This window comes from Urocitellus parryii, chromosome 6, assembly GCF_045843805.1.
Source record: "Urocitellus parryii isolate mUroPar1 chromosome 6, mUroPar1.hap1, whole genome shotgun sequence".
Classification (NCBI taxonomy): Eukaryota; Metazoa; Chordata; class Mammalia; order Rodentia; family Sciuridae; genus Urocitellus; species Urocitellus parryii.
In genome coordinates this window covers 172,143,485-172,169,950 of record NC_135536.1, presented here as the reverse complement: position 1 = coordinate 172,169,950, position 26,466 = coordinate 172,143,485, and the positions used below count along the sequence as shown (strand labels likewise).

General features: G+C 57.8%; 1 protein-coding gene across 2 annotated transcripts in view; it reads left to right on the top strand.

The window, feature by feature from the left end:
- Positions 1-4,340: 4,340 nt before the first annotated feature.
- LOC113177266 (tyrosine-protein phosphatase non-receptor type substrate 1-like) overlaps positions 4,341-26,466 on the top strand; it is a 39,985-nt gene continuing 17,859 nt past the window's right edge. Inside the window, exons 1-4 of one of the 2 annotated variants that reach the window (XM_077799539.1) lie at positions 4,341-4,395; positions 5,242-5,329; positions 6,209-6,225; positions 23,277-23,616. In XM_077799539.1, coding sequence (XP_077655665.1) covers positions 5,251-5,329; positions 6,209-6,225; positions 23,277-23,616 — 436 coding nt within the window. In that variant the 5' untranslated portion in view covers positions 4,341-4,395; positions 5,242-5,250. Of the gene's footprint in view, positions 4,396-5,241; positions 5,330-6,208; positions 6,226-23,276; positions 23,617-26,466 lie in introns of those variants that run through there. The other variant, XM_077799538.1, reaches the window with a different exon arrangement.

Genomic DNA, 26,466 nt, shown 5'->3' with positions numbered 1-26,466 from the left:
GGGGCTCAGTGGTCGAGTGCCTCTGAGTTCAATCCCCCGGTATCCTCCCTCCAAAAAGAAAAAAAAAAGAAAGAATTTGCCCCCGGGATAGTCTGAGTTTCAGCCTTAGGATCACGTCCAGAGCTAACCACTGAGCCGCCAGGCTGGACTGAACTGTAGCTAGGCAGGAAGATAGATAAAACACAACAAAAACACACAATTTGGGCAGGCCACAATGCTTGCTAGGCAGGCAAAGTGGGGAAGAGGCTGGGGTGTCACTGGGGCGGGGCCGAGGGGGACTACTGTGACAGGGGTCTGGCCAGGCCTCACTGAGGACGTGGCTTGTGAGCAGAGGCCTCTCAAGGTCTCAGCTTGGTCAGCTGTAAAGCCGGGGAGTTACTGGCAAGCCCCTCGGGTGTGGTGCGAGTGTGTTCCAAAACATGACTCTGAAGTTCAGCAAACGGGAAATGGTGTCATGCTTTTGGAGAACCGAGTTCCAATCCTGACCGGCTTGGCCGCCCATTAGCTGTGCATCTTAGGCAAGCCATTCCCACCCTGGGAAGCCTCCGTTTTCACAGCTACAAAATGGGTGAGGGTCGGAGGACATTTACTTTGAAGGCAAAAAGCCAAGAGGGTTGGCTGACAGGACAGTGAGTGGGGAGGAAGGGAAAGAGATGAGCCGGGGACACAAGGGCCCGGCCCCCCAGCCCTGCTTTCTCTAGAGCCTGGTCAGCAGCTTTGCTGCCGGGCAGCTGGTTCCCGGTGCAGGCTGCCCAGGAGTCTGTGCTGTTTGTATTTTGATGGTTCTGGCTCCACAGCTGAGGCCTCCACTCCAAATGCCTCCTCTTTGCCCAGAAAAATAGGTCATTGGCAGCCCCAGCCTCTTGACAGGCCCCGCACAAAAGCAGCCTGGCGGGCTCGCCTGCTGACGCTGGCCCAGGGTGACGGGAAGTGAAGAGCCGGGCGTGGGCAGGGCTGGTGCCAGGGAGCACTGGGTCCCTGCAGGGTCCCGCATGCCCTGCGAAGTTGCCCTGGTCCACTCACCCTGTCCCTGGCTTTGCTCCTCACCTTTGGGGACCCAGCAAGGTTGTTCCACGAGTGTGGAAGAGTCTGGTACTTTGGCCCCTTCTACGGAGGCCCACCCCGGATCCTTCCTACTAGGGCTGCGTTCACATCCAGGCCACCAGTGACACCTTGTATCAGGATTGTCCTTGTCATTCCTGTTTCATAGACGGAGCCTCAAAATATTTGTTTTTTCTCCAAGTTACATAAGTCAACTTGCCGGAGTCCTAGCTTCGAAGCCCCTGATGGTCCCCTCCTGCGCTCAGTCACATCTCTCCAGCAGACCCCTGACGACAGGGAAAGGAGCTGATGGGACACATACCAAAGGATCCCTGGGGCTGCTGAATGGCAGGAAGGACAGGTAGAAATGGGACACCCGGGGCGGGGGGCGGGGAGGCTCAGACCAGGGTGCTAACAGGGGAGGGGCTAAGAGGCTCTATTCTGAATGTGATGGGGAAGCCCAGCCTGTGCCACCCAGTGACAGACTGTCACCAGGGGTAGCAGAGAAGAGTCAGGAGCCGGTGCAGGGACAGAGCCCTCTCTGGCTTCCCATCCCACCTCCCCGGTGAGATGAGATGGTCCCTGACCCCTTCCCAAAACTGGCACAGGAAGGGGCTCTCCCCCATTGTATCCATTTCCACTTGAAAAGCTAAATAGTTTACTTATCGATTTGTTTATTTCCCCCACTGATTGTCTGCTCCTTGAGAGCAGGAGTTTTTTTTTTTTTTCGGTTTTATCTTTTTTTCCAGCCGCTGCATCCCCGTCGCCTAGCTCAGTGCCTGGCACATAGTAGATGCTTAGTAAATATCAGCGTGCACGGGAGCAAATGCTCATGACCCAGGGCAGCCCAGACTGTCTGCTATGGGAGTGCCTGATGGGAACCAATTATCTGCCATAATCTCTAGGTAACCACAGGCAAGTGGTACACACCCCCTCTGTTTGCCCATGTGCCATTGATCTCCACCGCCTCTCTGCTCTGATGTTTGGTGACAGGTGATTTTTATGTGGATACAGAACCAGGCCCAGTAGGCCCCTTCTCCACCCCACCCCTGGGGCAGAGGTGAGGATAAAAGGGACACTGTGTTGGGAAGCCCTGCTGAGCTGTCTTTGCCAAAGGTGCTATATATAAATAGCAGGTGGTTCAATTATTATCCTTCCTAATCCCCAGTTTCCTAATCCCAGGCAGGTTTGTGTGTGTGTGTGTGTGTGTGTGTGTGTGTGTGTGTGTGCGTGCCCTGGGGGAACAGCAAATAGCAGAGCCTTCTGGAAGCCCAGAGCAGGGGGCTGCCTGGCCTCTGACCTCATCAGAGGCTCCTGTCCCCCTCCCCCTCCAGAGGGAGTCTGGTGATGGGTATTTCCCCAGGAGCCTCCTCTGGCCACCTTCATGGTCCTGCCAGATGTGGCCTGAAGAGTTGGAGACTCGTCCCTGCTGCCCATTACAGAAGCTAGGATGACCCCACAATAATCTTCCCACCCTGATACCCCAGTTCCATGCTCCCCTCCTTGCAGCCCCCTCCAGCAGGCAGAGTGGCCTTTTGAACACAACAAAGACCATGGCCCTGGGCTCTCTCCCTGAGCCTCCAAGGCCACCGGGCTGACGTTGGGTCTTTTCTTCTGTGGTCGGCCCCTCTTCCTGGAGCATCTTTCTTCCCCACCTCTGCTTTCCCTTCTTGTCACCCGGCCCCCACCTCTCAGGGAGTTAACCTACCTGCCACCCTATCTAAAGGAGCTCACCCCCTCTCGCTAAGCTTCTCTTCTAATGTTGTCCATTAATTCCTTCGACTTGCCTTCTTATCTGTCTCCTCTACTAGAATGTGAACTCCTCCAGGGACAGGTACCTGTTGTAATCTCCCACGCCCAAAGAAATGAAAATTCCCTTGAACTTCAAAGCTCCCCGGAACCCTGTAGGTTCCCCAGGACTGGCGTCTCATTTACTTATCAAACATTTTCCTTGCACTTGGTACAGGGGAGGCGCTTTTCAAAATGTTATGCAAATATTAATTTGTCTAATCCCCACAACAGCCTTTTTTTTTTTATAGGTTGGTTCTCACCCTGGCCTCATTTCAGATGAGGAAACTGAGGCACCAAAAGAGAAGGCATTTGTTCAAGTCCCCAAGGCTCATAAGAATATAGACCCAGAAAGTCTGGTCTTATGTTCTTAGCAGCTGCACCCTGACTGCCTGTCTGTCTTGGCAGAAAAGGAGAACCAGGCATTTGATCAAAAAGCCCGAGGGGGCAAGGGTGTCACTGTGCAAAGGTTATTAGCTTGTGAATAATAATTTTAAAAAATCATATCTCCTTTCTACCTTGGGCCTTGCTGTGTGGCCTTTAGGAAAAATCTCCCTCTCGGGTCCTCAACTCCCTCTCCCTTTACAGGCAGGGACTTCTCCCACTTTGCTTCCTTCTGTCCCCTAACCACTCCAGTGTGAAGCAAAATTGGCCATCTTGAAGCTTATTTTCAACTCAGAAACTCTCCAATTAGCAGAGGGTCTTGAACTCCTTTCCCTGCCTCCCAGTGGAGCCGCCTTCTGCCAGATGACTCCAGCACTCCAACTCCCCGCAGCTGACCTGGCTGATGCTAGGGACATAAGGAAGAAGGACAGGGACAGCCTCGGCTGGGTTTTCCACGGGGAGACTCCGTCCTCTCCTCCGGGCCTCTCACCCCAGGTCTCCTCCTTTCCTCCAGCCTTTCCCCATCTCCTGGCGCCCAGGCCTTCCAGGGGCCCCCTCTCCCCACGCCCCTGCCTGGGTCTTCCGCGCCTCTCAGGCTGCGCTCCGCGGTGGAGAGGCCCCCGGGCTCGGGAGAAACCGCCGCCCCCGGCTGGCCGGGACCCTCGCCCCGCGTCGCCCGCCGCAGCCCCTTCCCGCTCCCCGCGCCTCTCTCCCAGGCGGCACCGAAGTCCTTCCTACACACTCGCTATTTTTGTACCATCACTCTCTCCTTCCTCTCCCCTTCCCCCTGCCTCCACTTCCTGCTGGCTTCACCTCGGCCCAGCTCGGGAAGATCTGGGCCCCTCCGGCCCGCGCCCCTGCCCTAGGCAGCTCCAGAGCTCGGGGACCGGGGGCAGGACCACTCGGGGAGGGGCAAACGGCAGCGCTCCCGCCCCCTCCACTCCCCCTCGCCCGCGCCGCCCGCAGCCTCTCGCCCGCGGCGGGAAGCGGGGACCAGTCCGGCGGAGTCTGGAGGCCGGGGGAGGCCGGCCGCAACTTCCCCAGTCCACCTTAAGAGGACGATGTAGCCCGCCCGCGGCGCCGGCCTCAGAAAAACAAGTTTGCGCAAAGTGGAGCGGGGAGCCGGGCCTCTGGGCAGCCCGGGCGGCGCGTCCACCGCCTTCCAGCCTCCCGGGGGCGCAGGTCCGGCCGGCGGGCGCGAGGGCGGAGGGAAGGGCCGCGCGGGCCGGGGGCTGCGTGCAGTCGGAGCCCGGGCTCTCGGCGTCCGGGTCCCGAGCCCGAGCGGGCGGCGGAGGCTGCGCGGCCGGGGACCCGCGCGGGGTGCTGGGCCCGGCGCTGCCCTCGCTGCCTCCGCGGGGCGCGCTGCGGGCGGGCGCCGGGCGAGGAGGTGCCGCGGGGCCGGAGCCCGCAGCCTCCGGGCGGGCGGAGGGCGGCGGAGAGGGCCGGGCTCGGCGGCGGGCGCAGCGCGGGGACCGCGGCCGGGCGCGCGGCGGGCAGCCCGGGCGGGGCAGGTGGGCCGCGGCGGGGGCGGCTCTGCGCTCGGGCCCCGCGGCCGCGCTGCCCCGGCCCTGCGCTCGGCGCCGCTCTCCCGCGCGGTCGGCCCGGGTCCGCGCGCCGCCTCGCTCTCTCCTCGCTCTCTCCCTCGCTCTGCTCGCTCTCTCCTCTCTCCCTCGCTCTCCCTCGCTCTCCCTCGCTCTCCTCGCTCCCTCTCTCCCCCCGCTCGCCTCCCGGGTCTCGGGCTCCCCGCCTGGCTCCCCGGGGTCCGTTCCTCGTTCCTCTCTCCCGTCGCCTGTCCCCGGCCGTCCCCGGCTTCCTTCCCCGCGCTCTCGGGCTCCGTCCCCTTCCCCGTCTCCCGATCTCTCCCGGGGGGCGGGGGGAGTCCCCGACCGTCGCGGCGGCGGCTCCGAGCCCCTCCGGGCGCCCGATCCGGGGCGGGGGGCGGGGGAGGGGGAGCCTTAGTCATTTCCCCGCTCCAGCCCGCGCCGCCCGAGCGCGCACTCACGGCCGCTCTCCTTCCTCGCTCCGCAGCCGCGGCCCATGGAGCCCGCCGGCCCGGCCCCCGGCCGCCTCGGGCCGCTGCTCTGCCTGCTGCTCGCCGCATCCTGCGCCTGGTCAGGTAAGCACCCCTACTCCCCACCGATGCCCGCCCGGAACCGCGGGCTCGGGCCTCCCAGACTGCCGCTGGGAGCCGCTCGGCTAACGTGCAGCAGTCCTAGGGGGAGAGATGCCTGTCACCAGGGTTACAGATGCAGAAACTGAGGCCCAGAGAGGGCCAACGACTTGCCCAAGGTCACACAGCCAAGGCTAGCACCCAGGATAGAACTCTTCCTATAAAGGTCTGTTTCTATAGACTGTGACAGTGTGACACTGTGCTGGGCACTGGGACTTAGTGAAGAGTCGGTTTACCCAGCCCCTGCCCAATGCAAGGAGGATGGCAGGCTGTCAGTGGCTCTTAAGCAGGGTGGCTTTGCTCAGAGCTGTCTTTCTAGACTTAGGGCTTTCCACAGGTTTGACTTCAGAGTCCAGAGAGCGCGTAGGGGCAGAGACGCTGCCTGGAATGAAACAGGCTGTTGCAAATAGGAGAGAGTGAGTCCTCCCTCGGGTACGAAGAGTCGAACAGTGTCAGTGTGTATGCGGGAGTGGGGGTTGGCAGGAGCCAGGGAGGCCCTGGGGAGACTGCCTGCGATCTACTGATCTCTCCTGAAAACGCTGTGGATTGTCCCCGTGGTGGCAAAGCCTCTGGCTGGATACTCCTCCTGGCTGCTCTCCGGCTCCCCCTCGCTCTGCCTTCCCCAGGCTTCCAGGCAGCTCCCGCAGTTCAGGTGTTCGGCGGGGCTGTTACCTGTGGCTCTGAGCATGTCTTTTTGTTGGCCTACATCAAACACCTGGCAGGCAGGCAGCAGGCAGCGGGCTGTGAGGGCTACTGTGTGTATTCGCCAAGGGGTGAGGTCACCGTTCAGGAGTCCTGCTTCTTAAAGGGGTTTTGCAAAAACAGGAGTCTCCTGGGAGGAGGTGAAGCTCGGAGCAATGGCGTTGGAGGAGTTGTGGAGGGAGGGGATGGGGGGGGGTCTTGTCTTGTGGCCTCTGGAAGCTGTAGTGGACAGGGGTCTCTGCATCTGCCACCGTGAGCAGGGAGGTAAGGATGAGCTCAGTGTGCACCCCCCCCAACACACCCCACCCCTTTGCATTTGCCTGGAAACTGGTTACCATCTGATAGCACTGAGAAAAAGAGAACTAGCAGAGAGGGGGTGGAAGGAGGGTGGGGGATGGACGGCAGCTTCTCTCTGCCCTGCATTTAGTTCCCCCTGAGCCCCAGCAGCCCACAAGGTGTCCCCCCACCCCCAGTTCTTCTCAGTCGCAATGGGCTCCTTGCTGGGTGGACGCGGAAGCTCTGATACATTTCCTATCTTTCCTGTGAGTGGATCTCAGATCTTCTTCCTGCCCCAGCCAGCCATTTGCACCCTGCAAAAAAAAAAAAGTCCTAGCCCTGCCCTGCGGTCCTCCTGGGCTGGGAAATGCACAAGTGCCTCTCACAAGTGCCTCATTTTCCTGAAGCCGGGAACTGGGTCCAAGTTAATTTCTAAATGTCTGTTCCAGGCCCTCTCAGACCAGGACCCTGTGGTTCATTCCCTGGCAAATGAGCAGTAACGCTGATTAACAAGTGTTCAGGGGGACACCTGCCTCCACCGGGGCCCTGGCCGGGAGTGCCAGCACCCTTCTTGTGATCACGTCTCCCCCCCACCCTTTGCCTATAAAAACAATCTATAAAATGGTAAAGATTGGGCCATAAAACTTCCGTTCCAATCCATTCAGCATCAATAGCCTGAAAAAGTGGAAGCAGCAGAGGGGCCCGGATTAACTTTGAAATAAATAAATCTTAGGAGGTAAGAATGAATGTCTCGGTTGAGGGTGGCAGCAAGGGATGGGGCAGGGCCACCGAGCTCGGGCCTCCCAGAATCCTTCATTCGGTTTTCTGGGGTTCTGGTGGCACCCTGGGCCCTGCAGGGAATTATCCTGCTTTGAGGCTGGAGAGTGGGGCCTCAGGCCCTGGCACCCTTGTTTGGGGCAAGGGATTCGTGACAAAGCAGAAGAGGGACAGGGTAGAAGGGCAGGAAGGTAGGAGTAGGCAGTTGTGGAATTTTCTAAGAAAATGGATTTGTTCGGGTGAGAAACTCAAATGTCAGGCCTAGGAAGGCAGCTGGAGATGGAAGGACAGCCCGTGTCTCGGGCAGGGTTGTCATTCTGGGAGGTGTCACATGATGGCTGTGGCTTCACATGATCCCTGTGCAGGGGGGAGGGTCTGGTCATGTGGATCATCTTGGTTGGGGGGAGGCAGGGGAAGAAGTTTCTACAGATCACATTTGGCACAAATACCGCCCAAGGGCAATGGTAAAAAGGTGCCAGTGAAGTCCCCACCCTGGGTTCTCCCAGCCAGCGTAGGGCCACTTCCTGACGACTGCGCTGAGGGAGGTGGGGGACACCTGGGCAGGCCCCACACTAGGCCTGTGGATACTTGCTGGACCTCATCTGGGCCTAGGGACCTCTGGGTCACTCTCAGGCAGGCCTCCGAGGAACTCCCTCACCTTAGCCTGGGGCAGGCCAAGCTGAGTTGGGACTCAGGCTTTGGGGACAGCTGGACCCCCCACGGAGCCTCTGACCCTGGGGTGGAAGGTGGCCTGTTGGTGGCCCCAGTGTACTTTCCTGAGTGATGAAGTCAATCTCACTTCCTCTTTCACAGAAAAATCAGAGGGTGGGAGCCTGACTCCACCGTGCCCAGGCTGTCGGAGGTCCTTTAAAGCCGTGGTGTTCTCTGGGTACTTTCGAGCCATTAATTATTTCTTTGCTAGCCCCAAGGAGACTCGTGGGGTGATTCATCCGTCAGCACCGATGAGTCCTGATGTGAACCAGGGGTTGGGAGAGGGAGGAGGCACCATGTTTATTAAGTGCTCAGCAGCGTTCCCTGCTGTGGGTTTTATCTGCACCATCTCATTCATCGGGGATGCCCGGGGTTGGCGTTTACCCCCATTGTACAGATGAGGAAAATCAAGTCCCAGACTGGGAGGAGAAGTGGTCCCAGGAGTAAGAGGGGAGGGAGCCAGGAGTTGGAGCGCGTGGAAGAGATTAAATGCCTTACTCAGGATTCCTTGGTCCAAGACGGAAAGGGTGAGACTCATCTCCCCCGACTTAGGGGAAGAGTCACAGAAAGGTTTTCCACTGAGTCACACACATGTGCTTCCCGAGAGCCCGCCGTCAGCCCCTTGGCCCTCACAGATGACAGCACCCCGAGAGTGATGTGGCCCCCCCAGGAACCCCCCATCTGGGCTGCCGAGCTCTGGAGCCCCCAGGGCTGGATGTTCCTCCCTGCATCTTCCTGGTGCCCTTTGTGACAGATGGCGAGGGGGTGTGCGAGAGGAAGGGAGTCTAAAAGTGTTGTGCGGATCCCACACGCTCGCGCGCCGATTCCAAGGGCTCCGTGCGACAGGTTACTTTCTCATTTGTAGTCTTGGACTCACGGAAGGTCCCTACCCCCTCCGTGTTGAAATGTGCTCAGATTTCTGGCCTGTCAACACAGAGCCCATCACGTCACTCCCAGCCCAGAACCTCGAGCTGCTGGTCCAAGTTTTCTCGGAAAAAATAAAAATAAAACAGAAAGCAGCAGCAGGGCCCTGACAGGACTCGTTTCTGGCCACGTGTTTCCAACAGCCTGACCCTTGAGCTGTTGCAAAATCACAGGGCTGACTCCCTGTACCCAGAGCCCCGCTGGCTCCTGAAGCCCGAAACACCAGCAGCACCTGAAAGAGCTCGCCCTGGGGAATCCCAAGTGGGACCACTTCTGCCCCTGTGCTGGCCACGGTGTGGGCAGGTGCCTTGGGTTTGCTCACCCGTCACCCTGTGGTCTAGCCCAGAGCAAAACCAACCCCCACCCGACCCTCACCTCCATGCTGTTCCTGCCATCAAAACTGCCCATGAGAGCCAGCGTGGTGGCACACCCCTGTAATCCCAGTGGCTCAGGAGGCTGAGGCAGGAGGATCTCAAGTTCAAAGCCAGCCTCAGCACAAGCCAGGCACTAAGCAACTCAGTGAGACCCTGTCTCTAGATAAAATACAAAATAGGGCTGAGGATGGGGCTCAGTAGTTGGGTGCCCCTGAGTTCAATCCCTGGCACCCCCCTGCAAAAGAAACCCCTTCCCAAACCAGGCTCAGTGGCGCTCCCCTGTCATCCCAGCAACTCAGGAGGCTGAGGCAAGAGGGTCACAAGTTCAAAGCCAGCTTCAGCCACTTAGCCAGGCCCTAAGCAACTCAGTGAGACCCTGTCTCTAAATAAAATATAAAGAGGGCTGAGGATGCAGCTCAGTGGTTAAACGCACCTGGGGTCCATCCCTGGTACCAAATAAAAAGCCCTTCTTCCTCCCCTGAGCCTCCCCTCACCACCCCCTGGATTTGCATCTGAGGCTCCTCACTATTTCCTCCTTGATCTGGGACCCCTGTCTGCACCTAACCCTCAGGCCTGCTTCTCCAACCTCGGCCGCTAGGAAGCCTCTGCCTGTCTCCCTGGTCTGGTGCTCAGACCCCTGCTTCAGTCCCAGCCCTGCTGTGGACTTGGGCCTCAGTTTTCTCACCTGTAAAACAGGGATGGGATAACAGCTGTAGTTCAGGAACCAAGTTGGCTGATGCGCCTGGGCTTTTCTAGGGTGCCTGGGAGAGCAGCGCTCTGCGTTTCCTTCGTGGTTCTTTCTGTTTGGATCTCGTCTGTAAATCTGGAGCTGCTCTCTGAAGCATGCAGCAGGCCTGTGGCCCGTGGCAGGGACTCAGACAACAGCAGGAGTAGGGCTGAGAGAGTGAACCTCAGTGTGGGTCGCTGGGCTGAGGGAGCACAGACAGGTTGAGCCAAACCTACCTGCGTGTTCTCTAGACCGGGCGCAGTGGCACCGGCCAGCCTCTAGGTGTCTCCGGCAGGACACGCAGGGCTGCAGCGGCAGATTCCCAGGCCTGGAAAGCAGGAGGGGCCGGGAGGGGCAGGCACCAGCCTGGCCCTGCACCCCATTGTGCCCAGAGCAGCCTGCAGAAAAAAAGGGACTGGCCCAGCTCACAGGGCAGCTCTGTGGCCAGCCCCGGGTGGGATGCCAGGCCTCCTGTGGCCTAGGCCAAGACTTTTGAAAACTGGGCTGTGCTGGAAGTTTCCCCTGTGAAAGCCAGAAACCCGACAGGATCCTGAATTCTGTGAGAAAATTCTGAAGTCATCATAATAGGAAACATCATTTCCAGACCGACACTGGGCTCAGCACTGGCCGTGTGTGGTCCCAGTTGTCCCTGCAGCTCCCCTGGGTGGTGTGCATCATTATCATCTGACCCATTTGACTCGTGAGGGAATGGAGGCTCAGAGAGGTGGAGCACCTTGCCCAAGGCCACACATCGTCAGAATCAGATGGCCACCTGGGGCAGCCTAACCACAGGACCTGTGCTGTGAGCCGTCCTGCTGTTCTTGAGACACTGTTTAGCCTTACTTGGCCGATGGCAAAACTGAGGCCTGGGAGCTGGTGTCCTGCTCTCTCAGGGCTACCCTTGATGTCCCTCCATCAGCGTATCATCTGGGAGGTGGGGGCAGCAGGTGTTCCCAAGACGTGTTTCCGCCCCGTGCTGGAGGGGGAAGCAGCTATTTTGACAGCTGAGGCTGCTTTCCTGTTGGCTTCGGGCGTTCCTGGGTAGGTCTTCTCTGCAGGGCCGACGGTCCTGCCAGGTGTCTTGCCAGTCCCCGGGTCCAGGGAGATGATGGAACAGCTGAGCTGGGAGTGGGCCGGCTGTGGAGCTGGTTCTTTGTGTCTCTGCGGTTTCCTGAGCCCATGCATCTGGGGGCGCAGGGTGTTAGCTGCCGCTGGTGGGCACTGCAGGCCGAGGGCAGGTGCTGGGACCCGGAGGGACACAGGAGCAGGAGCGGGCCATGGGCCCCAGGCCACAGAGACTGCTGGGGCCGGTGGGCGGTGAGGCCCGGGCGCTCCCGGCTCCCCATCTTCAGTGTCCTCCAGAAATGGGAGCCCATGAGGGAGGAAGGGCTCGGAGCATGGGTGATGGACACACGCTGACCCCTGGGCCTGTTATCACTTTCCTTTTTATTTTATTTTGGAAAATTCCAAACCTATGAAAATGAGAAGGAAGGAGCCCCGAGTCGGCACCGCCCCCTCTCCCAGGCCTGGGCAGCTGCCCCCCCTTTGTTGGGGGGTGTGGTAAAGAGAGGCCTGACGTCAGCATCACGTGTCCCCCCACCACTGTGAACCCTGCTGGGCATCTCCACGGGGCACGTGGTCTTGTCCTCTCAGTGAGCCAAAAAGCATGGGGTCCTCCTTCCCCATGTGCAGATAAGGAAACTGAGGCTCCCCAGGGCAAGCTGAGCCTCCTGAGGCCACACAGATCAGAGCCAGGTCCACCCCCCTTCACTCCTAACCACGTCGCCCTGCTTATTGGGGCCTTATTGGGGCCATTTCAATTATAAATATTCATCCAACACGTTCCCGAGCACACGCCTTGTGCAGGATGTTGCGCATCTACTGTGTGCTCCAGGTGCCCAGGGACACAGCTGTGGGCAAGACAGAAATGCCTGCTCTCAGTCGGCCACGGTGGCCCACGCCTGTCGTCCCAGAGGCTCAGGAGGCTGAGGCAGGAGGATGGCGAGTTCAAAGACAGCCTCAGCAACTTAGCAAGGCAGGCCCTAAGCAATTCAGCAAGACCCTGTCTCTAGATAAATTATTTTTAAAAAGGGCTGGGGATGTTTCTCCGTGGTTTAGCACCCTCGGGGTCAATCTCCAGGACCAAAAAGAAAAAGAAATACCTGCTCTCAGGGAGCTGACGTCCCAGCAAGGATGAAAACATAAACCCAAGTAAACATTGATGTCGGGCAGAGAGACAAGGTGAGGAGGAAAGTAAAGCAGGAAAGGAGCTAGAGAGGTTGGGTGGAGATGAAGGAAGGCCTCTCTGAGGAGCACAGATCTGGTGAACCGAGGGAGCGGCCATGGGACTACCAAGGAGGACCCTTCCATGCAGAGGAACAGCAGGTCCAAAGGCCCTGGGGTCGGAATGAGCCTGCTCTGGTCCAGGAATGGCCTGGAGACCAGTGCACACAGAGTGGGAGGGGACAGGGAAGGGGAGGTAGCAGAGGTCAGGGCTGGACCTGGCCTTTGCATCCTTCAGTTTTCTGCTGCCATCTAACCTCCTCAGATGCCTTTCCCAGCGACCCCGTTCTCAAAGGGTTCCTGTGTGCTTCTCTATCACTGTGCTGACCTTACTGGTGTCCCAGTGCTCCCAGCCATTCCTGTATTTGTTCGTGTCACTATTTCAGCGCCGTCTCCCTCACCAGGATCTGAGCTGCCTGAGAGTAGGAACCGGGGCTGCTTCATTCCCTGCGGGGCCTTAGCACGGGCCTGGCCACCGGGTGGATCCATGTTGGTTACATGGAGGACAAGGAGGGACAGAGGGAGAAGGCTGAGGTGCAGGAGGCTGAACAGGCAGAGCCGGGCCTCACCGCCACACGGCACCTCTGTGGCCAGGGCCGGGACCTGCCCACTGTCGTTCCGAAATATCGGGAAGCACAAAGTACCTCGGTGCCGGGTGGGAGAGGGGCCCGGGGTCAGGCAGCCTCGGGAGCACAGCGAAGTCCCAGCAGCGGAGCCGCTGCCCACCTGAGACGGGGGAGGAGCAGCGGGCGCCCAGGGCCATGGCGCTGGCGCAGGGAGGGCTGCGTGCTCTCAACCAGGCTTTGGCTGGGGTCCCCTGTGAGAGTGAGCGTCCCTCGTGAGAGTCACCATCCACAAGATGGTCAGGGGGAGGAAGTGGTTTGGCCGGACAGAGGTGAAGTCAGTTGCCTTGGTGGCCCGTGACCTTGGCCGAGGGTTGTGGCGCCCCAAGCCGCAGTGGGTGCTCTGTGGAGTGGGCTGGGGAGTTCTGAGGCATTCCTACTGCCCTGTCGTGGTATCATCATTTATCATCTGGGGTCAAGAGCAGATGGAGTCCTACTCCGTCACTCACCCCCAGAGCCTGAAACCCATGACCCTGCCCTCCGTTTCCCTTGTGTGAAGCGGGCCTGGCTGGTTGCTCCCCTACAGGTCTCCCCCAGCTGCTGTGTGCTGGTTTTTGCTGGTTTTCATCCACACCACTTCTTTCCCACCTCAGGGCCTTTGCACTTGCCATCTGGGCCAGGGAAACCTTCCAGGACCTTTACTTCCTTCAGGTTTCTGCTCCCATCTAGCCTCCTCGTTAAGCTCTTTCTCAGGAGGAGAGGCTATGCACAGGGCACCCACGTTGGGGCCCACTCCTGAGTCAACGCAGCCTGTGCCTCTTCCTGGCTGTGTGCCCTGGAGCAAGCACCTTCCCCACTCTGAGCCCCAGTATCCCCATCTGCAAAACGGAAAGGCTGCCACTGCGTCCTCCTGCGCAGGGACTCGGGGGGGGTTAAGGGAACTAAGAGCCACGGAGGTGCTCTTGCGAGCTGCAGAGAGCTCTATAAAAGGAATCAGTGCACAGTGTCAGCTTGGGGGGAAATCCCGTCCAGAGACCGTCTGCCTCGGCAGCAGAGTGCAGAACCTTGGCAAATGCCGTTTCATAAATGTGTGTGGCTTTTAAGGGGCCCTTTGCCTCAGCTGGGAAACGTGTGGCAGCCTGCGTGGGCAGAGGCCTCAGCTGCGGGGACCCGTCCTCCCAGGGAGAAGCCAGGCCCCTGGCTCCCAGGTTTCAACCTGCCTCTGCCGCTTCTGGGCCTCAGCTTCCTCATCTGGGGGAAGGGGATGGTGATAGAGCACTCTTGGGACAGTGAGAGCTGTCGAGGGCTTCTTGTCACCTGGCCTGGTTCCACCATTGCCGTGAGAGCCTGCACGCGGCCCCAAGGCCTGGCTCAGAGCCAAGGTGGGGCCTGAACGGGGAAGACACGCTGGGTCCTCGGCCTCCCCAGGCCTCCCTGGGCCTCCCCAGGCCTCTCTGCCTCCGCAGAGCAGGGAGGTAGGAACAAGTTCTCGGGTTGCCAAGGCGCCAGGCCCAGCGCATGGTGACCTCCGCGTACTCCCCCAGCCTCTCCTGGTCCTCCAAGGCCTGCCAGAGTTCAAAAGGCATTTACAGCGTGTGCCTGTCACAGCTCCTTCCCTGCAGCTGTGCAAACAGGGTCCCAGTGTGACCCTGCTCAGGGCCGGGTAGAGCCGGCTGAAGCTCCTCAGGGTCTCGGACCCTCCTTGCTGACAGTGTCCCAGCTGCCCCCGACCCAGGCAGAGGGGCCTCGCACATGACGGTAAGGCAGAGCTGGTTCTGCCTGGGGGATCCCAGCCCCCGGGGCCTCTGGATGAGGTCATCGGTCATGCCTTCCTCTCCAATGCCCCGCTGCAGGGCAGCCGCCAGCCCTGAGTGCTGACCTGTGCCAGGTCTGGTGCTGAGCTCCTTACACAGGCCGGCCCGGTTCACTCTGAGCACAGTCCTAGTGTTCACCATCGTCACCACTGTCATCGTCAACGATGTTGATCACCATTGTCATCATCATCAGCGTCGTTACCATCACTGTCATCGTCGTCATTGTCCCCTTTCTACGGATAAGGAGGAACCAGAGGTCCAGATGGGTTAGGACATTTCCTGGGGTCACGTAGGTAGGAGGGTGAGAATCCAGACCAAAATATTCCTTCAAACAAATGCCAGGCCCTGGGCTAAGCCTGTGGGACAAAACTAAGTCCCTGCTCCCAAAGGACTTAGAGGTCGAGGGTAGGGAGATGGAGACTTAGAAAATTAGATGACTGTGCAATATGTTGGGCAGAGAAATAAAGCGAATCAAGAGGATGAAGGGCGTTAGTGGTCATACCATGTGACCAGGGAAGGCCTCTTAGATCAGAGGCAAGGGGACCAGACATGTAGATACCTAGGGGAGGAAAGTACCAGGCAGAGGTAATGGCAGGTGCAAAGGCCCTGTGGTGGTCAGGGGAGGTGAGTGGCATGATTGAGAAAGAGTAAGGCTTTCCTATGAGGATTCTGGGTCTCACTCTGAGTGCAGCAGAGGCCTTAAGAGGGAAAAGGAGGGATGTCACCTGACTCAGGCTTCAGAGCTCCCCTGGCAGCAGAGGGAATGTGGGTTATAGAGAGGGGAGTGGAGGCAGGGAGGCCACTGCCACAAGGATCCGGGTGAGTGATGACTGGGCAGTGAGGTGGTGGGAGGAGGCCAGACTCTGGGCTTGTAGTGCCAGAAGCTGAGCCAGTGGAGCACTATTAGGCTGGAGGGAGGAGCCTTGGCGTGTGGAGTTCCCGCCCAGCCTCTTCTGACCACTGAGCATGTCTCCTGGGAGGGCGAGGGCAACCCCGTCCACAGGTGAGGAAGTGGCGGCTTAGACAAGAGCCACTTGGCCAAGTGCCCCTGGAGGGATGACGCACCCAGGCCTCCTGGCCCCAGAGCCCATGCTCGGTACCACGTGTCTCGCACCTTGGCATTGGCTGCCTCCTGGAGAGCCGCCAGGATGCAGCAGGGGCCATTCCTCAGAGCTGCCCGCAGTGCAGGTGAGGAGGGAGCCCACCCTGCCACCAGGCTACACGTCCCCATGAGAGCTGCCTCGGTGCAGCTGTGGGGTCCACCACAGCACGTGGGGCATCTCCACCCAGGGTGCCAGCAGAGTGCTCCCTGTGCCAGCCTGCTCTTCAGATGGGAAACCAGAGCCACCTTCAGGGTGCCAGGCTAGCCCAGGCCCAGGTTAGCCCAGGCCCAGGCTACCCACATCTCCGCTTGCCGGGTGGCACATCCCACAGACTCTTCCCTGACCCCCAGGCTGTGCAGGGCCCTTGTCTCACCTCTGCCTCTGCTCACCCCAGCCCCATCCCCTGGAGTCCGTCCCCCACCCCGCCTCTGTCAACCTCCAAGACCTGGCTCAGGGGCCTGGCCTCCAGGAAGTCCCAGATCCTGCCCCACCTCCAGGGCCTCTCAGCAGGCCTCCTCTGGACACGGATTGCGGGTGCATGGTCATTCCGGTGTCCAGGACTGCCCACAGACTTGGCTGCTGTCAGGAGCAGGGCCAGGCCTACTCCTCTACCCTGGGGCATGGAGGACATGGCCTGGCTGCAGACTGGGGCTGGAGGGTGTGAAGGGATGGTCCCACTTCCAGAGGCCAGGCAGCGGGGAGCCTGAGCTGGCCGCCTAGCTACAGAGTCCACGCTGCCACGCACCCGCAGCCCCTCTGAGCCTGGGCCCCTTTTGCCACCATGCCCCGCGGTGCTCTCCAGCTGGGACCCACACGCACCAGGTGAGTTCAGCAGCTCTTCAGGGCGGGGCCTGGGCCGGGCGCCCCGCAAGCCCCGCCCCCGGAGCTGTGACGGACAGGGGGGGCCCTGGCGCCCCTCCTCCCCCACAGCCTGGGAAGAAACTCACCTGTGCCAGGTGCGTTCCCAGCTGGCCACGCTCACAAACGCGCGTGCACAGATACACAGGGTGCACACCTGCCACACTCAGCCCGCAGCCCACGCCACGCCCACACGCGCGCCTCCGTGGTGGCCCCTTCTGCGCACGTGTGGACATGTGCCCAGGCGCCCTCACCTCCCTCACAGCCTCCACCCTCCCCCCCCCTGCACCAGGCCGCCACCATTCCCTCTTCTCTGCAGCCCCCCTTGCCAGTGTCCACTAGCCCCTGGACACACAGCCCTGCTGCCCTTGGCACGGCCCTACGCACGCACGTCTTCCACACTCACGCGCTCACACCACTCCCTTGGCCCACCTTGAGTGTGTGTGTGAGGGGGTGCCGGTGCTCTGCACACTCACGCACACGTACACACACACCTGCCCTGTCGTGTGTGCCCTCTCATGCACACTCATTTCCACACATCCTTTTGCACTCTCCTGCACCTCGCACTCTCACAACCATTAAATCACAACCGAAGGGAGCAGAGGCGACATCGGGTGAGGTCCCAGTGCATGGGTGATAACCGCAGCCCTGAGATAACGATGGTGGTCGGGGAAGGGGGAGGCCAGGCTGCCTCTGCTGTGGGGACCATGGGTCATTCAAGGCCTCTTGGGATACTGAGCCCCGGCACTGCCAGGGCTCCAGCCAGAGCCTCCTGGGCCTTGGGGTTCCTTGAGTTGGTGGAGGGTTTGCTACTAGCTCATGCTTCGGTCCCCGCTGTGGTGACCCAGTGCTTGTGGGGGACAGGCCAGCTTCCCTGCAGGTGCCCGCCTGAGCAAGCAGCTGCTCAGAAGTGAGCCCGTCAGCTGTGGTCCCTTGGCCAAGGGGGCTGGCCCTGCCTCCCTCTGCACCGGCGTCGGCTCTAGGTTAATTTCTCATCCATGCTTTTTTTTTTTTTCCCCCACTACTAAAAATTGTTTTCATCCTTTCTCAACCTCAAACACCACCATGCGCACTGTAAGAAGAAAAGTCACCTGGGTGTCTCCAAGCCCTGTGGTAAACGCTCAGCCCCACCCCTGAGCACCTCTAGGTGGCATTGGCCACAGTGGTCCAGCCCTCTGTGGCCAGCTGAGGAGGAGAAAGGAGGCAGGGTGGTGGGGCCGTGGTCACAGGGAGCAGTGGCCAGCAGAGCCACCTGTCCAGGGCATTGAGGTCTATTTCCAATGTTGTCATATTTCCTCACCACGAGTGTCAAGCTCTGGGTGGCCAGGGGCACCGCCATCCACAGCCGCGGGCTCAGGGTCTGGGAAACGGGTCCTACCACCAGGCCACTCCTCTTATAGCCATGTGCCCCACCCTGGGGAAGTTACTTCTCCCCTTAGAAAACTTACTCACAGCCTCTTCATGGACACTTGAATTTTTTCCAAAAAGCATTCAGTGATCACTGCAAACAAAACAAAACAAAGACCCAAAGCTTTAAGATATTCAATATATTATTTACTATAAAGTAACAGTAAAATGTTCCCACGTCATCCCACACCTGGCCTCTTTTCCCAGGTGTACCACACCCCAACATGGGGTGTTTACCTAGTATTCAAGACCTCTCTCTCTAGACATGCAATTGATCATCTGCAAATATTTATTGAGCACATACTCAGGCACAGTCATCAGGAGCCAGGGCCATAGCAGTGACCAAAAGGACAAAATCCCCCGAGGGCAGATTCATTCAGACAACAAACACACAATGTAACAAGCAAATTACATGCATGGATTTCTTTAAACAAATGAGATACTATATATATATTGTGTGTGTGTTATGTTTGTTTTGAGGTACTGCAGATGGCATTTAGGGCCTCCTGCAGGATAGGCAAGAGCTTTATCACTGACCTATACCCCCAAGATTTTATTATATTTAATAAAATATAACATTAATATAAAATATTTAATAAAATTAGATTACCTAAAAATATAAATATAATTTTATTACACTTAATAAGATTATATATTATATAATTTATATATAGTTTATATTACATATAAATTGAAGAGTGAACCTAGAAATTCTACCACCGAGCTACATTCTCAGTCCCCCCCCCCTGCTTTTTTTTGTTTTTGTTTTTTTTAATTTGAAACATGGTCTTGCTAAGTTGCCCAGGCTTCCCTGAAACTTGGGATCCTCCTGCCTCAGCCTCCTGAGTAGCTGGGATTACAGGTGTGCGCCGAGCACCCAGCAAATTATGTATTCTTTAATGTTCTTTCAGTTTAGAAAAAATCTGAAAAATACCCAAAGTAGAAGTGGGGGGGGGGAGAGAAAGAAAACCCCCATCAGTTTTAGAGTCACGATCTAGAGAGAGTAGCCTTTTATAGCTTTGGATAGTAACTTGGAGTTGTTCATAAATAGTTTCATTTTATTTTACAAATTTGCAATCATACTGAGAGCACAGGTTTCCTTCATCTCTTGCACAAGTAATGCAAACAAAAAAACCAGACACAAACCAACTCCTGTGTAAATTATTCCAGTTACTAAAATTAATAACCCGTTTGTTAATCCTCAATGTCTCCACCCAACCCCACCCCCCAAAAAAAACTTAAAGTGTGGGACCACTCTAACCTGTGGCACATTTTCGTGGCATTTCTACACTGTTTTCATGGCTGTGCCCTTGGTCGTCACATGGATTGACTGCAGTGGGGTCAACCAGCCTCTTTCCCTTGGACATTAGGATAGTCCCAATTTTTCATTTTTATAAGGACACTTAAATGAACAAACCAAAACGTCTGCACATACCCTGAGCTCTCTGAAGGTATGATTTCCATTCACTCCTACTTTAACTACTGTACAGCAAAATGTTGATTGCAGTTCTTTGATGGCATTATATGAGATTATTTTGTTTTTATACTTTTTTGTTTCCTCTAAATGCTTCGCAATGAACAGGTTTTATTTGCATAACCGCAGTGTTATTTAAAATTAGGCCATGAAAACTGCCCGTGTGACTACAGTTTTCAGGGTAACTTTACTGCTGCCTGGATTTCCACGAAGGGGTAGGCCCTCGTGCACGGGGCCATCCCTATCAATGGTTGGTTTTCTAACTTCTTCTAGATCTTTCTGGAGACGACCCTCTCCATAGCTGAGGTGATGTCCCTGGTGGACAGTTCCCACAGTTCTGGTCCATCCTGCCAAACTGCTTTCTGCAGAGGACCTTCCAACTCCCCCTCCGTCCAGCAGCGGGTGGCTGTGCCTGCCCAGCACCCCCTCTCCCTGATTCTGCCCGGGGTCCCTGAATAGTCTCACCCTGCCAGGAGGGCCAGGGAGAGCGGGAAAGGGTTTTGTCAGCCACACCAGCGTGATGACCCCAGGCCTGGACCACGGGAGCGATTCTTAACAAGCTCAGTTCCCAGAACAGAACCTGCAGAGAAAGAGAAAAGACAGCGAGCAAGATGGGGAGGGGGGAGCTCTCTTTGGAAGAAACACACACATACCCAGATTAAAATAATATTTGGCACTTACGTCGCACTTTTAAAATTCTTCAAACGCTTTATAAACACTAGCTAATTAATTAAGCTGCCTAAATCTGGCTGCAGTTGGTGGAGAGAGCTCAAGAGGATCTAAAAAAAAAGAGGGGGAGCCAGCCCTACCCAACTCCAGATTTTATTGTCGCCTGCCCGGGTGTGATGGCGGGCCTCCGGCTGCACAGAATAGCCCTGATCCTGGGAGCCCGCTGCCGGGTGCCCAAGCGCCTCCCCAGCGCAGCACCCTGGCCTGTCGCTGACCCGAACCTGGGGCGCTGATACTAATAAGGGTGATAATCACTGAGAGCCGCGGCCCAGGCCCCCCACCACCTAGAGAGGCCAATATTAGCTCCACTTCACAGAGGAAGAAGGAGGCTCCGAGAGGGGATTTGTCTGGATCCCCGAGCAAATAGAACACCCTCCCTCCTCCACTTGTCAATGTGTTCAGTCAACATATACTTAGTGACAACCCAGGGTGCGCCAGATCCCGTTCCAGGCAGGAGGTTGGAAGCCTTCCCTTGTGGATCCAACATCCTAGTGGGGAGGAATAGAACCATCCAGACAAAATCAAATATATAATAATGCAGCTTGGTGATAATAGGAATAGGGACTGAAATTTAAGCAGCACGTGTGTGGCAGGTGTTTATGTGTAGCTCTGTCACAGTCCTCATGCCTGACTGTCCCCAGGGTGGATGCCGATACCTGGCTTGGTGGATGATGGCATGGGGGTCCCGGAAGGTGGGGCAGAGCCAACTGGAGGCTCTGCTTTGGCCCAGGCCTATGGCCCCAGCACAGAGTAGGTGCTGTTTCTGGTTGGGCTGGTCTCTTGGTGCTCGAGCACATTCCCCTGGGGAGTGTCACTGGCTGGGTGCTGTGGGCAGGGGCTGGTGTTGCCTCTGGGGACTCCAGGTGACTTCCTGCCTCCAGGCCTTGAGGGCCTGTACCTCCTGTGCCTCTCACTTGACTGCCACTGTTGGGCTGGCTGATGCTGGCCGGCCCCTGTCCCCTACAGGCTCTGCTTTCCTCCCTGGTGCCGTGAGAGTCAGGCCATGCTCAGGCTGGCCCTGGAGCCTCAAGGGCGAGCCCTGGCAGGAGGGGAAGTGAGGCAGGATGATGACAGATGGTGACAGACCTGCTCTCAGCCCTGGGCTTGACTGGGCCCATGGACCTCCCCTTGGACACTTTCCCCCTGCCAGTGAGGCAGCCAGCTCCTGGGCCTGGGGGCACACCCACGGGGTCTCTCTCCTGCCCACCCAGAGCTGGAGGGGCTACTCAGGGAGGCTGAAGCCCTGTTTGGTGGACAAGGTGCCATCAGGGTCAGTGGAGAGCCCAGCGGGGAGCCAGATCACTCATCCCACCATGTCGCAGGCTGCGGCTCCTGCCTCCATCTTTCCCTTTTCCAGCTCCCGCTCTGACTTGTCTCTCTGTGTCTCAGTCTCTGGGTATACAGTTGTCTCTCCAAATCCTCAGGTTCCACACGACACATTCAACTACAGTTAGGCCTACCCTGGCTGCATCTGTACTGAACACAGACGTTTTTCCTGCCATTATTCCCTACACAATGCAGTCTAACAGCCATGTACGTTGTATTAGGCATCACAGTCGTGCACTGCATAATGACATTTCACTTGACAGCCAACCACACACCTAGCCTAGGTGTGTGTTCAGCTTTACTGAGTCTAGGTGTGGGTGAGTATGCCATACTGTTCACACAGTGACCAAACTTCCCAATAACCTGTCCCCATCATTAAGTGACACTTGGCAGTAGGTAATCCAGGATGATACACGGTACACACAGGGTTGCAGACATCATGCAAATGCGACATCATTTATAAGAGGGTCTTGAGCATCCTTGGGACTGGGTATCCAGGAAGGTCTTGGAACTGTCCCCGCAGGTTCCAAGGGATGGCTTTGAATGTTTATCCCACTCTTCATGGTCTTTCTTTTCTCCCCTGCCCACCTCCACTTTGTTCAGAACTGGGGGGCCCAGGAGGCACCCTCTCTTCCCTTGGAGCCTGGGCATCTGCAGCCCCCAGCCTGCCCGGGCATCTTCTGGGCTGTGTCCTTCCTCTGCACTGCCCCCAGGCTCTCTGCAGGGTCCATGTCTCACATGCTCCAGCGTCTCCAACTCGGAGCCCAGGCCTCTCCCACCGCTGACCCCAAGACTCCTTCCAGTTGCCCAGCCTGGAACCTTTGAGGCCTGGACTGGGTCCCACTCCTGGGAGTCCCCATCGTCCTGCTCAGGACTGGACTGAGCAGCAGTAGTGAGGGCTGGTGAAGTGAGGTTTGAGTAGCAACCCCACCCTTCATCCACTGTTGGTCCAGAAACGACTTCCCCTGTGCCCAGCCCGGTGCTCAGGGCCTCCTTTTCGGGGAATCTCATTTTCTTTGCAAATAAAGCAGAAGACTACAGGTGGGATGTTCTACCTGTTTTTGTGGATAAGGAAACTAAAACCTGATGGATAAGCCAGGGTCACATGTGATAAGGGGTGCACCACATTTCAAACCCTGTCAACTCCAAAGCCCAGATGCTCCTTTTTGCCACTGTCCCTGGTCTTTGCTTGTCCAGTCCTCCTGGACAGGCCTCAGGATGGACTCATAGTGATTATTTTACAGATGAGGAAGGCAGAGCTGAGAGCCGGAAAGGGTTTGTACAAGCCCAGGGCTGCACTTGGCAACTGGGTCTTTTCAGTTGCCCCAGTAATGGCCCTAGGTGACAGGGGCACCACTGGGCCAGGACTCCAACCCACATGCTCCTACTTCACCACTTCCCAGGCTGCTAAGTGCAGCTTCCCAGGCAGGGTCATCATCCTGGTTCCACTGGGAACAAACTAAGGCTGCGCAGAGTCGGTCCCCACACGCCAGGTGGCCTCCTCCTCTGCATCTTCTCCCTGTGCTGTTCCCTCAGCCGGGACCCCCAGGGCTCCCATGTCTCTGGTCAATACAGATTTGAATTTCAGAGCCCAGCTAGACATGACTCTGCCACAGAGGGCCCAGGCCTCACACCCTGCCCTGCCATGGGACTTAGTGCTCTGAGCCTCAGTTTCCTCGTTTGTATCCCAGTCACAAGGAGCAGGTCCATGAGAGGGTTAAATGTGGTCCCAAGTGCTTTGTGCTGAGCTCAAGTTCCTCTTGGGATGTGCTTGTTGAGAAAACACACAGGACCCCCCAGGATGAGCAGTGACCACCCTGTCTCCCCCCAGGAGCTGCTGCACAGGAGCTGCAGGTGATCCAGCCTGAGAAGTCAGTGTCTGTCGCTGCTGGAGAGTCAGCCACTCTGCACTGCACTGTGACCTCCCTGCTCCCCGTGGGGCCCATCCGGTGGTTTAAGGGAACAGGGCCAGGCCGGGAGCTGATCTACAACTTCTTAGGAGGCCACTTCCCCCGAGTCACAAATCTCTCAGATACCACAAGGAGGGACACCAGGGACTTTTCCATCCGCATCAGTAATGTCACCCCAGCAGACGCCGGCACCTACTACTGTGTGAAGTTCCAGAGATCGACCCCTGTTGATAAGGAGAATAAGTCTGGACCAGGCACCGAGTTGTCTGTGCGAGGTGAGTGCAGCTGCCTCCTCCTCCCTGGGGTGGGACAGGGGGTCAGGGGTCACGCCCTCCATCCTGGGGGCCACAGCTGAGAAGCAGGAGCAGCACTGGGTGCTCATGTCATGACCTGCGGTCACCCCTTCTGCAGGTCAGGGAGGCAGAGGCCTGTGGAGGCCGTGCTATTTGGTCCAGGCTCCATGGCTGGTAAATGGGGGGCATCTGCACCCCTCACCTGCCTGCTCCACAGCCCTGACCTTTTCCAGTCTGGCCTGCCCTGTGGCTCCCCAGCTGAGGGCTCTGAGGGTTTGAGGGACTTGCCAATCACAGAGCCAGACCACGTCTGCTGCCTTCAGAGAGCACTGCCCTGTGGGGGTGAGTCCTCTTTATACCACAATCCTCGAGGCCTGCTGTGTGCCAGGCTCTGCTCTGGATGCCATGGAGGAAGCAGGGAGCAGCCCAGGCTGAAGTTCTTGTCCCACCTCCTTATATTCCTGTCCCTCCCTGAGGACCAGGCCTCCAGAGCAGGGAGGGGCAGGGCATGCTTTCCTTCCTTCCCCTCCTGGAACAGCACCTGAGAGGATTCTGACAGGCTCAGGTTCCCTGAAGACCTGGGGCCCTGGTGGAGGAGCTGCCAAGAGGTTGGGCCTTTGCCCTGGGTCTGCCTGTAAATCCCTGTGTCCCAGGGACCAGCCCTCACAGGCCCTGCAGGGTAGGAGCAGAGCTGGGTCACTCACCAGGCAACGTTCCCCATGTGGGTGACACAGGGGTTCCCAGTTCAGGAAGCCAATTGCTCACTTTGGGTTTCCTTCCAGAAGTCAAGGATCCTCTTTCTAACTCTTAAGCCCAGGAAGGACCTTTTGTCCATCTGCCCAACCTCATTGACAGATGAAGAGCTGGAGGCTTAGGCATGGCCAGAGACCCGCCAAAGGTCACATGACCAGTTAGTGCCAGGATCAGGCCAGCAACCCAGGTCCCATTTCCAGCCCCTCTGTGTGCTGCCTGGTGCTGACACTGTCTGCAGAGACGAGCCAGGTGCAAGGGAGGTGCTGAATAAGAGCCCCTGGAACCCTCTGGGCAGGGAGCCAGAGTTTCTGCCCCTCACTGGTTTCCCTGAGATTCAGCTCGAGCCTTACAATCAGACTCTGAGGCTGGTTTACTACCCCCCCTCCAGTGCCATCCGGGTCATTCCTCATCGGGATCCCATATCTCTGCATGGGATATGGAATACAGGTGCTTTATCATCCAGCAGCTGGAAATGCCACCGTGGATCCTCCCCTATTCTGTTGGTAGAGATTTGATTTGATCCCAATCTTGAGCTGTTAAAACAGTGCTGCCGTGGGGACCTCATGGTGATCATCCTCTGCAGGTGAATGGCTGATGCAGAGGCCCGCTGGGTAGAGAGTACGTTTACTTTATGTGGATGACACCAGTGTTCTGTCCTGGGTGTGGTGGCACCAGGTCTCATGACCCCTGGAGGTAGGCGGGAAGGCGGCTTCCTCCTGATTTTGCGGCATTTCCAACAAAGACCCTGAGGGCCCAGAGTCACATGCCCACCAAGGCAATCACAGCCAGCAAGCAGCTCAGGTGACTCGCTCTGCTGACTCCTAGTAAATGCTTGGTCCTCTCTGCCATGTCTTGGGCCTAAAGGATGCTCTGGATGACAAAGGAGGGAGATGGAGGGGACCGGGGTGGCTGTGGCCAGATGCCACATCTTCCTTGTGGTACTTTGCCTTGGGAACCCATCTTCCCAGGCTCTTGGGAGGACGCAGGGAGCCTGCCCAGGAACAGATCCACAGGAGCCAGGGGGCTGTGCTCCCCACCTGCGTGGTCTTGGATGAGGCATGGCTCCTCTCGAGCCCTTCTCGTTTCCCTGTCTGAAATGGTCATGACCATGGCCCCTGCCCAGGGCTCCATGGAGAGTCCAGGGGATGCTCACAAAGCCCTGGTGAATGGGTGGGAGGGGTGCCAGGTGATTACAAGCAGTAGGAGGGCGGGGACAGAGCCCACATGCTGGGACCCCACATCCCAGCCCAGCCACTGTCCAGCCGGTGACCTCAGACAAGGTGCTCCATGCAGGGTCCTCAGGGTCCTCACCTGTCCATGACACCCCCTCACAGAGAAGGGCTGGCCCTGAAGGACAGAAGTCACCTAATGCCCTTGGATCGGCACATGGCTTGTACGAAGTATCCCCTCTATGTGAGCTGTCGGGTTTGGCCGTGTGACCTTGAAGGGGTCATGTTCCCCTCCAGCTCCCAAGGGACAAGAGGGTTGGGGCAGCTTAGGGTTGGGTGGCTCCCACCTGGCTGCTCATTGAAATTGCCTGGGAAACTAAAAAAAAAACAAACAAACAAAAAAAATCCCAGGCTCCATCTAGAAGTTCTGCTTTGATAGGTCTGGCAGGGGTCTGGGCATTAGTCTGTAGTTACTCCAGAAGATTCTAATATACAGCCAAGGCTTATGACCTCAGAGCCACATGTCCTGAGGCCACAGGGGAAAGTTGGAGCGTCAACCTCTGGCAAACCTGGTCCCTCATGGAGGTAGAGCGTGAGGTACCTTTTCGGGTGTGGATGCTTCAGAACAGCATGTGCTGGGCTCAGCTCTCTGGGGTCCGTGGAGGAGCAGGGCCACCTCCCAGGAAGCAGACCCCTGGACCCCTGGAGGGGCCACCAGACAGAGCCTGCTCAGGGCCCATCTCAGCGCAGGCCCTCCCCCCTCCGTCTTCCACCGTCTGCCAGCAAGGCCTTGCTCCTCAGCCACAACCCTCCCAGCCGCCATGGCCCAGGATGTCACTGAGGTCCGTCCCCCTCCCTCCACAGAGTCCTGGCTTTCTATAAAGAGCTCATCTGGAGGAATCGCCTGGGA